Below are 15,031 nucleotides of genomic sequence, written 5' to 3'. Positions count from 1 at the left end.
ATAAATGCTAAGATGGCTCTTAGTACCTCCACACAGTACGGATGGGGTGGGGGGGTCTGTTTATCAAGTGCATGGGTCACAGTTCATGCCACCAGCCTCCCCAGCCTACAGACAATGCTCTGGGAAAGCATTTCTTAGAGGATTAAATAAGTGCAGGCCTAGGTGAAGCTGTCCCAAAGGCTGTCAGAGCAAGGATGCAAGCATTTCCCCGTGCCACTGACCTGTGCAATGAAGCAATGACCTCCTGACAAGCTGAGCCTCCAAGGGCTGGGCAGACCCGTCAGCAGTGTTTCCTTCTCCCTCTGGCTGGTACTTCCCAGCTCTAGATGAAGATACCTGGTTAGATGGTCCTGCTGGATCTTTGCTCCATGGTGGGCACAGGAATGGTGGGCCTACAGGAATCTAGCACCTGTCGAGCGGTCTCTTGTGCTCCACTTCTTCCTTCAGGGCAGATATGTCCTCACAAGACAGCTAATCCCGTTCTCAGCCTGCTTTCCTCCAGTTCCAATGATGCCCAGCAAAGCTGCCCGTGGCCAATCTGAGAGGATGCTCAGTGTGGGGGACCCCCTTGCCTACTGTGCGTGCAAGTAGTGCCCTACGGCACTCCCAATGTGGATGTGGGTCAGCAGCTGCTTATGGTTTCAGGTCGGCAGAGACCAGCAGGTGCTGAGCGGGCAGAAAGCACTTCTGCACTTTTAAGAGGCTTTTCCAGCCAATGGGGATGAGGTGGCTGCCTGCCGCAGCCCGAATCCCTTGGTAATCCTGCTGCCCAGGGGCTCCTTGCCTTTCCCCCAGCAGAGTGGGGCAGGCTGGCGGGGCTAGATTCAGAGTGATCAAGTCAGGCAGAAGCAGAGTGAGGGCGAGGGGTGTTGCTGATGGACCAAGCCAGGAGTGAGAGTGCTGGGGAGGGGGCAGTGGAGGATGAGAGCATGGGCTCATGCTTCAATAAGGGGCAAAATGGGGGAAGGTGCTGCTTTTGAAGCATGCCACCACTTCCTCAACTGCCAGCCAGAAGGATGAAGAAGAGCTGGAGAGGTTTGGCAGGGCATGTGCCCAGCAGAAAAGGAAGACAAGGTGCACCGGCTGAGGAATCACCACCAGCCATGGCTCAAACTACCTGATCCAGCTCACTCCTGGCGTCTCAATAATCCCCTCCAAAACACCCCTCTCAGTGGCTGCCTTACAAAGAGCATCTGGTAACTGTGGGGGAACCCATTTCCTTCCAGGAAGGGGGCTGGGGCTCACTCCAGCTGGTGTTTTGGGGAGGGAAAAGCTTGGACTGTAAACCTCCTCAGCCTCGCAGTGGGGGGGGCTGCAGGAACTTGGCAGCACTCACGGCTGGGGTTTAATGTCTATTAATAAGGCTAATCGGCTAAGCCTCGGCCATTGCTCCCGCTCCCTCCCTCGCTCACGCTGCCTCTCCCGTGAGGGCTCCCCCAGAACATGTAGGGTATTCCCAGGTTGGTGAGGCCCCCACAGGTCCCAGGGGAGCATTTCCCCCTGCACTGAGCAGCACCAGAGTGGGCGAGGAGCAGATGGCCTCCCAGGGAGGACATGCCTGCCCACACGTGGCAGCCGGGAAGTGGGACCTTGCTGCCATCCAGTGGCACAACAGCCAGGGGGGCCCAAGGGGCAGCTGTTGGTGCAGTGCGTGGTGCAGCCCTGATGGTGCCCTCTACATCCACTCTGGACCCCTGGACTGGCAGCTGCCCCATCTGGAGCTGCAGCACTGCAGTGTCCAATGCCATGACCATGGGCAGCTGTCATGGCCCCAGTGCTGGTGGGCACCACCCATCCTCCTCCTCCTGCATTCTATCAGGTGCTGGAATGGCCAAGCCATGTTCTCAATTTTATTTAAAAAAATCTACATATTTTCCACAGGACAGTTAGGGAGGGAGCACAGCAGCAGTGCTGGACATTGTCACCCTCTCCTGCCTTGCCCCAGGGCTGTTTAGCAAGGCAAGGGGTTGCCCTGGAGGTGAGAAGGGGCAGGTGCTGCTACAAAAGGACATGGTTGCCAAAGGAGCTAAATCCAAACCCCGTCAGCCAGATCATGTCACTGGAAACCTTGCAGCCTCCTCCTTTTGGGGTTCATTCTTCTGGTAGCAAAGGAACTGTTTGGTGAGAGTCCTTCTCTGCCCACAGTAGGGCTAGCAAAGCTTCACCTTCAATATTAAAACAGCAGTGCCCTGTGCTGCAGATGTTCTTACCCATCCATCCCCCGCCTCCCAGACCAGCAGCATCCCCTCTCCCAGGCCACCAACACTTGTAAAATCAGACTTTTCCCACTCAAGTACAGTAACACCACATGGGGAGGGGGGACGAGGATCAGTCCAAAAAGAGCAGTAGGGATCTTCTGCTGGCTAAAGCACACCAGAAACCCAGGTGAGACAGGTCCCAGTGTCCCAGAGGTAAGGGAGGGGAAAAGAGAGGTCACTCCATGAGTGGTAGCACTAGGTTGCTGCCCAGCTGGGCAGTCCTTGTGTAGTCCTTGTCCTCTTCCTCCTTCTCTGCTGAAATTCTTCAATATCTGCAGCCCTGCCTCATCGAATGATGGGTGCTGAGCGGTCATTGGTGACTGTGGGACGCAGCTTGACTGTGGCAAAGGGGTTGGTACCTCTGGACAGGGAAAGGAAACAGGCAACCATGAAAAATGTGCAAATGCTATGCAGGGATCCTTCTGACCAAGCAAAGGTTATTAGTCGTGCCGGGCAGTCACCTCCATGCCAAGGAGAGTGCAGTAAAGCTCTTTGCTGAGTATGTTTTCACCCTCCTTAACACACCCTGCTGCAAGTTCCCATGTGGTTCTCCTTGGCCTTCTCACCATCCCCCTTCCATAGGATGAAGAAGAGACATTAGCACATGGCTGTCCCTCCCAATAGCACTCTCTACTTGTAGCCCCCTGACCCTCCAGAAAAGGAGCCAGGGAGCAGAAAAAGGCCACAGTACCATGCCAGAAACATGGAGACACCAACCCAACTGCAGGATGAAGGAAAGCAGGGATTTATGGCAAGTCTGATCTCCACAGACCTGACTCATCAAAACTAAAAGCCTTATGCCTCAGCCCTTTCGCCAGCTGGCAGAGCTCCCCAGTCATGTAGCTCCACGCTCAGGCTGTAAGCTGCTATTGTGGCTCTTGCAAAATGGATGGGAGAGAGCACACAGGTCTGAACACATGCTCAGGGTGCTCAAGCCTACCTCGTTTTGTCAGAGTTAGGATAGAGCCTTTCCAGTCAGCAGAGGCCAGATTAGACCACCTCTGCCTCCTGTCCTGGAAGGCAGGCTGCTCATTGCTTTCCTCCAGACACCTCCTTGTTCCTCCCACATTTGATAACCCAAAAGATTAAATAATAATAGCATTGTAAAAATGCTCCCCTCATCTGAGGATTTCATAGCAGAGCTCCATGTCTCACTCACCGTGGGAAGAGTTCAGGGGGCTGGTCAAATACTCCTGATTTCTGCAGTGAAAAGAAAAGCAGCAGTGAGCAATCTGGTGCGGGGAATGGAGACAGAAAAGTGGGGCAGGAGACACAACACACAGAGGAAGATTTAACAAAACACTTCCAGTGAGTTAGGAGCCCAAGTTCTATTAACAGGGTTCTGACTCATTCATTCAAGCTTTGCGAAAGCCCATGAATTCCCTGCTATAGAAAAGAACCTGAATTTTGGGGGGGGGGGCAGGAGGGGTGTGTTCCTACGCCAGAGGTTCCTTATTCCCCTAGGACACCTCCCTTTGTCTTAGGGAGGAAAGGAGACAGTTTAGATCCCCGAAGTGTCTTGTCTGAAGAGCACAGCAAACAGTGACAGTCTGAGCTACATTTCACCCTGCCAGCACAGCCAGAGATGCCCCCCTCATGCTACCCACACACCCTGGCAAAGAGTTTATCGTCAGTGCCCTCGCATGCTTCCTGCATCCATGAGGAACTCAAGAACTGTACCTCCCTACCCTACACCACATATTGCTTGAGTGGAGAAAGACGGATCTATGCCCTGTGGCCCTTATTCTTGGGGATGTTAGTAGTGAGGGATAGTGAGGGATCAGTGGCAACTGGCCTGCTAAAGTACACCACTTTCTGTAGCTGGTGGCAGACAAGGAAGCCACATGTGTCTATCTATGATCCAGTTGCAAAGTCAAATGCACACCCATTTGCTTGTGGCTTAACTGGGGGATGTCTCGGGCATATGTTTAAAGCGAGGCTGACTCTTTCCAAACTTCTAATGCGACTCAAGCACTCTGCCATGCCACTTCAAATGCTCCACACACTTTATTGCTCAATCCCAGGTCTATCCCCACAGCTGAGCTCTGGGACTGGATGAAAACCAGTGACCCAGAGGGACAGAGAGGCTGCCGAGTCTGTTCCCCAGTGTTGTGAAGCCTGAGGCTACCTGAAACCACAGAGAAGGACACAAAGGAGAAAAAAAGAGTAATTAAATGTTGTGGGTTTCAGATCATTGAGCAACCCAATTGTTTGCAACCTTACACTGGCCTGGAACCAGGGATCAGAAATGAAGTTTCCCAGTCCTCCATGAGACCATGGGCAGCACCCTTCTTCCCCCTCTCAGGTCCTCACATTTGGTTGTCTTTAACTTTGTTCTCCCCAGTCAAATCCTCACAACTGGAAGTAGTGTTAAGTGGAGGGTTTCCTTCTTAGTGCGCCATCCATAAACCATGGGTTGCATATAACTTGTTCTGAGGCTCTCAAAAATGGCTGTGCCCTCAGCCCTTACTCCCAGCCTTTCCCTATCCCAGCTGTGACATTAACTCAACGCTTGCCTGAACTTAGAAGAGGAGCCCTATGAAACTCCTCTCCATTCTCTGAAGGGAGATGAAGGATGGCATCTCTGTTAGCTGGTCACCCACTCCCAGCCCAGCCTGATCACTCCATGGTCCTACTCTTAGCAGAAAGAGGTGCTGCCCTGGAGCCACCAGAAATCAGGCTGGGAAGTCATGGAGAAAAGGACCGAACTGAAGGGTCCCTGGTGAGCAAAACAGAGAGAGAAATGAGAAAGGCAGGGGCAGAAATTCAGTCTGTGGTGGGAGCAAAGCCAGGCACTGAGGATCTGCACACACAAGGCTAGCTGGCAGGGGTCATCGGGACATGGTGACACGCGAACAGACTGGGTGAGAAAGGCTGGTGCTAACAAGACCCCTTAACTCAGGAAGGGAGCAGGTCCTTCACCAACATCTGGAAGGTGATTTTCTCTCTCTACTGGGCAGAGCAGAAAAGGTGTGCCTTGGAGAATGAAAGTCAGTGTGGCCCACTCCATACACACCCACCAGTCACTCCTCCTGCACTCACCTTGGAGCCAGAACTGACTGGGGTGACTGCCCCACTCTGGTGACTGCTGGCACCCACCGAGAGGGGAGGTGGGTTCGGCACACTGGGCTGGGCAGCAGCAGGCCAGTAATTGCTAGAGGAGGGAGTGCTGGGACGGTCCAGGATGTCATCCATACTGTGACTGCTTCGCAGCGGGAAAGACCTGAGCAAGAGGAGAAGACAGTGGGGTAGGAGTCAAAGAGCAAGGAATAGGGAGTACCACCGGTGCTAGCCACAACACGGGATGCCTCTGGAGGAAATACACGTGGCTTGGACTGGCCACTCACAAGCACCTTTGAGAAGACATTGCACGCGTTGGGGGAGCCACCTGGGGAAGCCTGCGAGATCTCAGGGTGTAATGAGGCTCTTGGCAGGAGTTCCAGCATGGGAGCTCTGCAGCTCTCCATGGGGCACACCCTAAACAATTACCCCACTGGCATATACTGATGTGTCAGGAGCCACTCCACCTCCTGCTGGCCAATTGCCCTCCTATTACCTGGTGTCTGGCTCTTCCATCTCTCGCGTATCCTCCAGAGGCTTGACATAAGCTTCAGGGAACCAGCCACACCTAGGGCACAGAAACAGACATATGAGGCCCAGGCAACCACGGTCTGTGGTTCTTCAGATCCAGCTGCCCAGTGCTCCTGATCTACACCCATCCCACATATCAACCAAGCCACTGCTGACGCTACCATGTGTGACAGGGTTCCTGAACTTCTTTCACCCGTAGGTGGGGCATGGTGTTATTCTGAGACAGACCTTGAGCTTGGAGCAGGAATTGCTTATCTCAGGGGCCGTGCAAAATCTGTGCTCCTGGGAGCAGTGTTGTCACAATACGGGAAGAGACACTCCAACTAACTGCAATCACAAGGAAGCTGTGGAAAACTCTTCCTGGGATTTTGCAACAGTTCCACTCCAGAAACCCCCCTCACAAAGAGAGGTACTGCTCTTGTTCATCTCATATCTTAGGCTGAGCATTCCTGCAGAGCCCGGTGCAGGGATCGCATGTGAAATGGGGCAGGCTTTGCACACACATGTTGGCTGGCAGTGCCACAGGGAGTAATTCAGTAAGCACTGGGTGCAGCAGTTTCCATGTCCTGCCTGTGCTGGAGGCTGTGGCAGCAGTTGCAGTGTGAGTTAAGGCCTCTCAGGTAACTCCAGCAGTTCATGGCCCTGAGCTGGATCCCATGACAGGAGTCACTCAGTCATGCAAGCCGGGAGGAGGGTCACTGCATCCATGACTCTTCCTCAAAGCCCCTGGAGCTTCCTCAGACAGCTCATCTATGCTAGCCCTGCCCCACCCCATCTCCTTGGCTTGGAGAACCTCCATTCCTGAGGACATAGTGATGTCCCACTGAGATGGTGGGTGAGAGACATAGTGCCCAGGCCACACCAGGAGGGGAGGATGGATGACAATTTTGGGCTTAACCCCCCCAGCTCCAGACCCAACAAGCCTGCATCAGGCCAATTTACAGCACTAGAGTCACATACGTGGATGAGCCCTCCAGTTTGCCATACAGCCAGCCATTCTGTGCATCCGGCATCAGCACTGTGATGACATCCCCGGGGTCGAACCGTAGCAGAGTCCGGTTGGCCCCTGTGGTGTGGGGCACGATAGCCTGCACTTTCGCCATGCCACTCCTCTTCCTGCCCTCGCTGCCACTGCTGGCCTCGCTGAAGGAACCCGAACGGGAAGTACGGCCCGTAGGGAGCAAACCTGTGGGGAGGCATCCAAGGAATCTGGCTGGAGTTTGGCATCCTCCTGTAAGACCCACACTGCCTCAAAGGGACCAGTGTTTCCCCAGGTAAGTAATTGGTCTAGAGGAGGAGTAGATGGACTTTCTCTCAGGGAGAGAACAGGGTATAGCATGGGCAAAGAATGGTAAGCATCTTGTAGGAGAAAATCAACTGAAGTCAAAACCATTTGTTTTGCACTGTGTCCTCTTCTGCCAAATGTCTAGAACATAGACACTGCACGTCACGGCTGATGCCCTGCCTGACAGTCCTCTTCCTGACCCTGCTAGAGTTACTGACTATTTGGATAATTTTTATCTCCCCCTGCCCCTTTTTACTTTTTTAAACACTTAAAGCTGAAATTTCTCCAGAAGGAAAAGCAGGTGTGTCACGAGGCAAGTGGCTGGGTTTCATAGGGCAAGCTAATATTAAATCTGTAGCATGAGGGAAGGTGCTTTACTAAAATGGAACTCCAGCAAGAGCCAGCTCTTATGGTCCAAGGAGCCTTGAAAATTGCACATCTGCGGGTCCCCCACTTCATACAGCCAGCCAGGAATCCTGGCCTTGCCCTGGATGGACCCTGCCCTGAAGGCTGAGCTCACCTTCTACTTCAGCCTTGCCCTCTCCATCTCCCAGCACTCTGCTCTCACCATGCCCAGGAATGTGGCTGAGGACTGGTGGTCTGATAGAGTGGTAGTCCCTTCCCAAACCCAACCCTCTTCCCAGAGACGTCCAACCCCTGTGTCTCCCCACAACACTGCTCCCAGATATGGGTCATACTGGCTGACGGTGTCCTCCGCAGTGGCCGCCTGGGGGACTCCGGCTGAGGAGACAATCTCATTTCTGGAGGGTCTGGAGAGAAGATGCTGGATCTACTACCAGTCATAGAAGAGGCAAAGTCCCCAAGGGGTCTCTGGGGCTGTTGGAAGGAAAGGAGGCTGAACACACATCTACAGGGGCTGTGTGAGGCAGATGATGCTCTGAGAGGTCTGAAGTTCCACTCAGAAAGCCAAACACAGCACATTCCCCCATTGCAGCCCATACACATGCTTCTCTTCATCTTGGCCAGGAAAGGCCATAGAAGCTGGACAAGGCAGCAAGTACCATGGCCATCTAGTCCAACCCCCTTCAATGAGCAGGGACATCTTTGACTAGATCGGGTTTCTCAGAGCCCTCTCCAGCCTGACCTTGATGGGGCATCCACCACTTCTCTGGGCAACCTGTTCCAATAGTGCATCAAACAAGGTGAAGCTGTGGGTGCCTCACCATCTCAAGGTGAGTGGGTGTGAGCCGTCCTGATGGATACCCCTGGCCGTGGGAGGCTGCAAGCAGACCCTGTGAATGGCTGTTTGAGGGGTTGCGGCTGGCCTCCAGCTGCTCCTTCCACCGCGGTGCCTTGTTCTGGATCATGCCCCGAGCCTGGGCAGAAAGAGAGAAGAGGGAGTGATGGACAGAGCAGAACAGCTACAAAGGGAGCCTAGGGCTGACACGTGTTAAATTAAGGAACAGGTCCTCCCACAATTAGATTTGTGGGAATGGCCAAACAGTATCCTACAGGAGTGAATTTTCAGGATGGTAGAGATCCTGGGGTACAAATGACACTGCTACAAACACATCACCCTTCTCTCCTCCATCACTCACTAACCCTGTGTCAGCACCATCCTCAGCCCCAGCCATGTTCTCCCAGCCTAATACAGGCAGCCTGAACCTCACAGCAAGAAAGGAAATAGTTTTCCGCCCAGTCCATGCACAGATGTTGCCTTCACCCAAGGGGCAGCTCAGCCCTGGCTCCCTCTGCCCACATGCTCCCTCTCCAGCCCTGCTGCCTGCTCCCAAGCTCTGCTCCCCCACATGTCAGGGCCATACCCTGCTGTAAAACTGGAGGAGAGTGTTGTAGAGCATCTGATGCTTTTCAGCCAGGAAGCGGTAGCGGCGTTTCTCCTCTAGCTCAGCCTCTCTCTGGCTCTCAGCGACAAACACCTGCATCTCTGAGCGCAGTCGCATCACATTCTCCTGCACCACAGGGAAAAAAAGGAGGAAGGAATCAGCAAAAATCCAGCAGAGTGGGCTCACACATTGCATGGGAAGGCTTGAAAGGGGTCATCATGTCAATGAGCTTCCCAGTTCACTCGCAGTGCTGGAGCACCACAGAGGAGATAGAGCAGAGTGCCAGGGATTAAGTCCTCGCACACTGAGGCTTCCTAAGTGAGGAAAAGGCTTGGCAGGAGTGAGTGCCACAAATCAGTAGCACCCTGTGGAATAGGAGTTCCCTACTTTACAGATAAACCTGCTGCCTTTTGAATACTGGGGGCAACTCTGTGGCTAAGGTAACTGAAAAATCAGCCCTGGCTCCACAGAAATCATCCAGTTCTTTTTTCCAGCTCCCCTTCCTGGAATCACTGCTTACCTTCATCTCCCGTGTATTTTTATCACGAGCCCTCTCCATTCTCCACAGCTCTGCCATACACTTATCCAGGTTGGTGGCTCTGCGCTGGTACTCCAGCTCATAGTGCTTCTGGCTCTCCTGCCAGGGAGAAACCAAGCTCAGTGAGGAACCAGAGACCCAGACACACTGTGAAGCAACAAGGGTTCTGCTCTGATGCGTGGTTGTACATCTGAGTCCCCCTGAAATCAGGCTTCACCCGGACCTCTTATAAAAAGTCTTTCTTTACCTTTCTTTTCATTTTGAATGGCCTCAGATTGCTGATGAACCTCAAGACCTCAGGAGCAAGAACTGGCACCCAGCTGCCCCAGGCCTCTATCTCCCTTCATGACACTACCTACCAACATGGCCAGCTGGGCCATAATGGCAGAGGACCCACAGCTATGCAGAGGCTGTGATTTGGGAAAGCTGGGAACTCTGCTATTGGGATGCCAAGTCTCTCAGCCCCGCTGAAGCATTTGGCAATTCCCACTATGGAAAGAACAGCCACCTGCCCTCTTCAGCTCTCCATCATCAGCCAAACAAGAGGGGTTTGTTCCATGATGGGAGAAGAAAAGCCACCCCAACTCCTCCTGAGAAAAGTCAAGGAAACACTTCAAGTGCTCAAGCAAAAACCCTTGAGTAGATGGGAGAAGAAAACAAGGAGGGCTGAGGAGGAGAAGGGAGTTCATCACTCACAGTGATGAACTGCACATCCATTTTGCTGTTCTTCTCCATGTGCTGCAGCAGGTCCACGTGGAAGGTCTGAGCCTGAAAGAGGTGAAGGAGCCATCACTCTTGTCCCTTCACCAAGCAGGTTGTTGCATGCACTGTGGTGAGGGGTGGCTCATAAAACTTGCTGTGCCAGAGACTCCCTTGCCACCTGGATGCACCTGCCAGGTTCTGCCACCCCAGCTGCAGTGGCAGCTCTGTAACACTCCTCTGTCACGTGGGATAGCAGGGAGGCAGGCACCTGCCTGCGGGCTCATATGAGGGCAGGTGAATGCAATAAATGCTGATAAGCTGTGCTTAAGGAAGTGCCTTTATTTCCCACCTCCACCAGCCCTCAGGAAAACCACTCACCACAACCTCCAAATCAGAGCTCAGTAACCTCTGCATATCAGACATCTGCATAAGAATTTCACCTTCAAGGAAAAAGACAGGAGAAGGTTTAAAAATCCTGCGGCCATTTCCCTGTGTGCCCAAGGAGGCAGACCAGCATGATGCAACTCAGGCTGATGAAACACAGGTATGAAAGTCCAAGAGATATCGCAAAGCACTGCTCTCTGCACCCTGAGAGAGGGTGGTAGCCTTCCTCCCCAGGCACTGACAACACAGGGTTGCTCCAGCCCACGAAGTGGTGGGACCAGCGCTCTGTTTTGGCACCAGGTGCCAGCAGGCAGCCTCGCCTCTGCCGTGGGCTCTGGGCATTGGGTTTCTGCTCTGCCATAGCCCCTACAGGTGCCATTTCTAATGCCAACGGCACCCCAGCTGCTGTGCACAGTTGTGGCTGTCCTATGGGAAAGCAGCTACAGACCTGCTGCTGATGCTGTGCACGGTCCTGCTTCACCGGTGTCAGTATTATGAAACCAGGAAAGGAAGAGACTGACGACAGGGAGCAGAGGAGCTAGCTGGGAGGTGCATATGACAACAGGAGTCTGCAGAAGGGACACATCTGCTGGAGGCTTTTTACTAAAATGTTCAGCAGTAGACAGTTCCCTGAGCACATTTTCAGCAGTCGCCACTAGGCTGCAGAGTTATTTGCACTGCTGAGTGTAAGCCCCTCAGCCCCAAGCTGCCATTCCACCTGGTTGCAGGCTCAGGAGGACAAGACCTCATCAGCTGTTGTCAGTGCATGCTCTCCAGCTTTTTCCCCCACACCTCCAAGGAGGAAGAAAATGGTTCCTCCCTGATGAAAATTTCATCTCTCAGGGAAGGAGGTTTCTATAAGAGGCCCATCATTGCAGGTCCATCCCAAGAGGTGGGCTCAGTCATTGATCTCAGAGAGATACAGAGACTGTGAGAGATATTCAAGGACACACAATAAATTTGACTCTCAGCACCTGGACAGGGCCTGGTGTGGTGAGACACCATTTAGAGGAGCTATCTTTCTTCCCTCTATTCCTGGAAAGAGACCATCTAAGGGAGAAGACCAAAAAAACCTAACTGTGGCTCATCACAGGACAGAGTATGGTGTGCAGTAGAGCCTTACCCAGCATGTGTGAGGTGGAGCTCTGCAGAGCTTGCTCCCCAATCTTCTCAATTGCCTTAAAGTACACTTCAGCTGCTTTGGATAATGCTGTGAGGACAGAAGAGGAGAGAGGAGGGAGATAAGGGTCTGGCCTGCCTTCCCACCATCACCAGCTCCAGCAAGCAGCACACAGAACAGCCACCCCCTGGTATGTCGCCTATAGGCAAGGGCACCCATCTCTCCCCATCAGCAGCAGGTCCTGGAGTAGAAGAGTGCTTAAGGGCAGCTCAGGACATGTCAGAGGTGGTGGATCAGCAACCTTGTCCTGGGTGACAGCACAGAAGATGCTCAGGATGGATGCAGCAGTATGGTCTGGAGCCCTGGCTGGGCAGGACCCCACTCACCGTGGAAGGCACGCAGGTAGTTGTTCCCCAGGTACACCAGGTTCTCCAGCGCAGGGTTGAACTGCTCCAGGATACTCTGTGGTCAGGCAGAAGCACGTTAATGCTGTTCTTCCCCACACCCCAGAGACTTCAGCAGGCTGATGCCCCCCTGCTGCAGTTTGGCTGGATGAGAGCTCTCCCAGCCACAGCACAGGCTGGCTGTGGGGATGTACAGCCGAGCACAAAGTCAGCTCCCTGCAGTGGAGGTGGCTAGGAACTTTGGCTGCCCTTAGTCTTCCCAAGCCAGCCAGGAGAGGAGCAGTGCCAGAGGGCAAGATAGCCCACTGCAGAGCCAAGGGGTTGCCTGACTGAATACGGCTTTCTCCCAAGGTCCCACACCCACTGCAGGAAGGGGAGTAATTGCAAGGGGATCTGAACAGCCTTTCCCCTCATCCCAGAGCTGGCCAGGGTGAGGGCCACTGTTTATTATCCAGGCACGAACACAACTCTTTCCTGGTCAGGATGTGGTGCACTGCCAGACTCAGGAGCTTAGTAAGAGAAGGGATAGACTGCTTCAGACCAGTCTTTCTGCTTTTATTTGTTGTATTTATCAAAGGTGTTCATTGACTACAGAGAAGACCAGAGACTGGAATAAGCAATTCCCCCTTCTGCCAGCCCCCATCACCTTGATTCAGCACTAAAGTGTGCAAGGAAACATTTATAAAGATCAGACAGCTCTTTCCAGTGAGGGGGAAAACAGCCAATCGAACCTCTTCCTACCAGCAACCAAGGTGGTTCACCCTTCATGCTCCATGCCCCAACCACCCTGGTTGCGCAATTCCTTCCCAAATCTGCCTCTAGGACCCACATCATCATCTCCTCCTGCCAGCCATCTGCTCTCAAACACAGCCCAGAGCCCACAGGAGCTGCTGGAGTTCTGCCCGCAAAGGTCTTCAGCCCTCAGCTGTCCACCCAAGGGAGCCTTTGGCAGAAAACAGCTCTTCTCCCACCCACACATCTCCCCTATGCCAACAGGAGCAGTCTTTGATGCCAGCACTCACCTTATAGATGGAGATGGTGGATCTGTAGGACAGATCCATCTCTGGAGCCTATTCCCTTTCCCACGGAGAAGCAAGGAGCAAAGGAGAGTACCGGGTGCTATAATGGCCTGGAGGGCTCTGCTTCTGCACAGCCAGCTGGATGGAAAGAGCCCGTCACTGGCAAGAAAAGACAGCAGGAAGACACAGATGTGGTACAAAGGGAGCACTGATGGAGTTTAATAATTCACCAGCCAAGAGACTGGAACTTGATCTCTGGAAGTAACCAGACTCTGGGGAGAGAGGAATCCTGTGACAGCCAGTAAGGACATGTGACTGCCTCCTTGCATTATTGATTGCCAGCTTAGTACCCAGCTCTCCCTGTCCTGACACCTGCAGGGCCGGCCACCTGCCTGAGTATCCGCCTTATGGTTCATGGTTCACTGCCTCCGTCACTGCCACTGCTCAGAGGTGGCTTATCCAGCCCTGCTGTGCTAGTGGAGCATCCTCAGGTCTCTCTCATGCAGACACCTTGGGAGTCAGGAGATCCCCATCAGCTTGCAATGGCAGGCAGCAAATAGCAGCAGGCAGAGAGAATGCAAGGAAAGCTCAAAACAAATTTAAACTCTTCCCTGCCCACTATTCCCCCTCACCAGGCTCCCTCCCACACCCAGTCTCGGAGACTCCCTAACAGCAGGAACAGGCTTCTGTCTGAACCCTTTCCCAGGTTTCATGTCTGGTGAGCTGGGACTGGCACTGCCATTGCAAGTGCTCCTGGTACACACCTGGCAGAGAAGGACAAAGCAAAGCCCAGTCAGAGCCTCCCCTGGCAGCACCTGTCCTAGTCCAGAGCAGCAGGCAAAGGGTTCACAACTGTTTGCTCAGGATGGGTCTGGAGGTCTCCATGGGCACCATGTCACAGCCTGGCTCAGGCAGCTGAGGAGCTGATGGATGCGGACTGGGTCGCACAGCCCACAGCCCCTGCACTCCCTAACATCTACTGCCAGCAGGGGAGTAGGGATGCTCCTCTGGTTTCCAGACCAAGGACACAACAGCTGAGCAGCTCACAGGGCCCTCACCCTGAGCTGCCCTGACTCTGGCTGGGACTGGGTTAATTTTCTCCCCACTAGCCAGTACAGTGCTGTGTGTTGGACTTGGTATGAGAATAATGTTGATAACACACCAATGTTGTAGTTGTTGCTAAGCAGTGGCTTACTCTAAGCCAAGGACTTTCCAGTTTCCCATGTTCTGACAGTGAGGAGCTGCACAGGACACTCAGGAGGAGCACAGCCAGGACAGCTAATCTGAAGGAGCCAAAGGGATTTTCCATGCCATAGAACATCGTGTCCAGTATATAAACTGGGGGATTTACCTGGAGGGGCCGATCACTGCTTGGGGATGGGCTGGGCATTGGTCAGCTGTTACTCTCCTTCCCTCTCCTTATAATTTTTATTATTATTATACTTTGGTTCAATTATCAAATTGTTCTTCTCTCAACCCACAAGGTTTACCTTTTCTTTCTGAGTCTCCTCCCCAGTAGGGGTGTGGTGAGGTGTGAGTGGCTGGATGGTACTTGATTGCCATCTGGGGTTAACATGGCAACCCTCCTGATCTCCCCATCTGCATGCAAGGAACCTGCTCCAGGAAGTCCCTGCAGCCAGGGGCAAAAAGCAGAAAGGAGCTTAGATTCTCTCCATCTTAAGTTTTGTTTTTCTACAAGAAGGTAAGGCCCTCTGTTATACAGGAAAACAAGACTTTTACTCTGCCTAAAATCCTCCTAATTCCACAATCTCATTTGTGAAATTGAAGATCAGAAGGCAGATAATCAGTTTTTAGACCTACTCATGACTCAGCACCTCAGTGGTCTCCTGTAGGAACCACTGGGCAGCAGGTCCAGTAGGTTTGCAGCAGTTACCTTGTCAGGGAACCACTTGAGGATACCAAAA

At 53.2% G+C, this 15,031-nt stretch overlaps 1 protein-coding gene across 1 annotated transcript; it reads right to left on the bottom strand.

The window, feature by feature from the left end:
• Positions 1-1,837: 1,837 nt before the first annotated feature.
• On the bottom strand, positions 1,838-13,336 carry BAIAP2L2 (BAR/IMD domain containing adaptor protein 2 like 2). The gene is made up of 14 exons (XM_032688713.1): positions 13,110-13,336; positions 12,070-12,145; positions 11,687-11,773; positions 10,558-10,619; positions 10,174-10,245; positions 9,460-9,576; positions 8,919-9,065; positions 8,319-8,471; positions 7,833-7,971; positions 6,810-7,035; positions 5,815-5,886; positions 5,301-5,481; positions 3,418-3,458; positions 1,838-2,619 (listed from the first exon to the last, which is right to left on the bottom strand). Exons 1-14 carry the CDS (start codon positions 13,146-13,148, stop codon positions 2,544-2,546), a joined length of 1,488 nt encoding a protein of 495 aa, XP_032544604.1. The 5' UTR covers positions 13,149-13,336; the 3' UTR covers positions 1,838-2,543.
• Positions 13,337-15,031: the final 1,695 nt, after the last annotated feature.

This window comes from Chiroxiphia lanceolata, chromosome 5 (assembly GCF_009829145.1).
Source record: "Chiroxiphia lanceolata isolate bChiLan1 chromosome 5, bChiLan1.pri, whole genome shotgun sequence".
NCBI lineage: Eukaryota > Metazoa > Chordata > Aves > Passeriformes > Pipridae > Chiroxiphia > Chiroxiphia lanceolata.
The sequence above is the reverse complement of the archived record's forward strand: the minus strand, read 5'-3'. Positions and strand labels throughout refer to the sequence as shown.

What these genes read in the sequence shown, in the direction of transcription:
- BAIAP2L2 (XM_032688713.1), bottom strand. Translation starts at nt 13,148, where the DNA reads ATGGATCTGTCCTACAGATCCACCATCTCCATCTATAAG. An exon ending in CCACCATCTCCATCTATAAG is followed by an intron (nt 12,146 to 13,109) that starts GTGAGTGCTGGC and finishes GCCTGACCACAG; the next exon opens with AGTATCCTGGAGCAGTTCAA. An exon ending in CTCCACCTCACACATGCTGG is followed by an intron (nt 10,620 to 11,686) that starts GTAAGGCTCTAC and finishes TTTTCCTTGAAG; the next exon opens with GTGAAATTCTTATGCAGATG.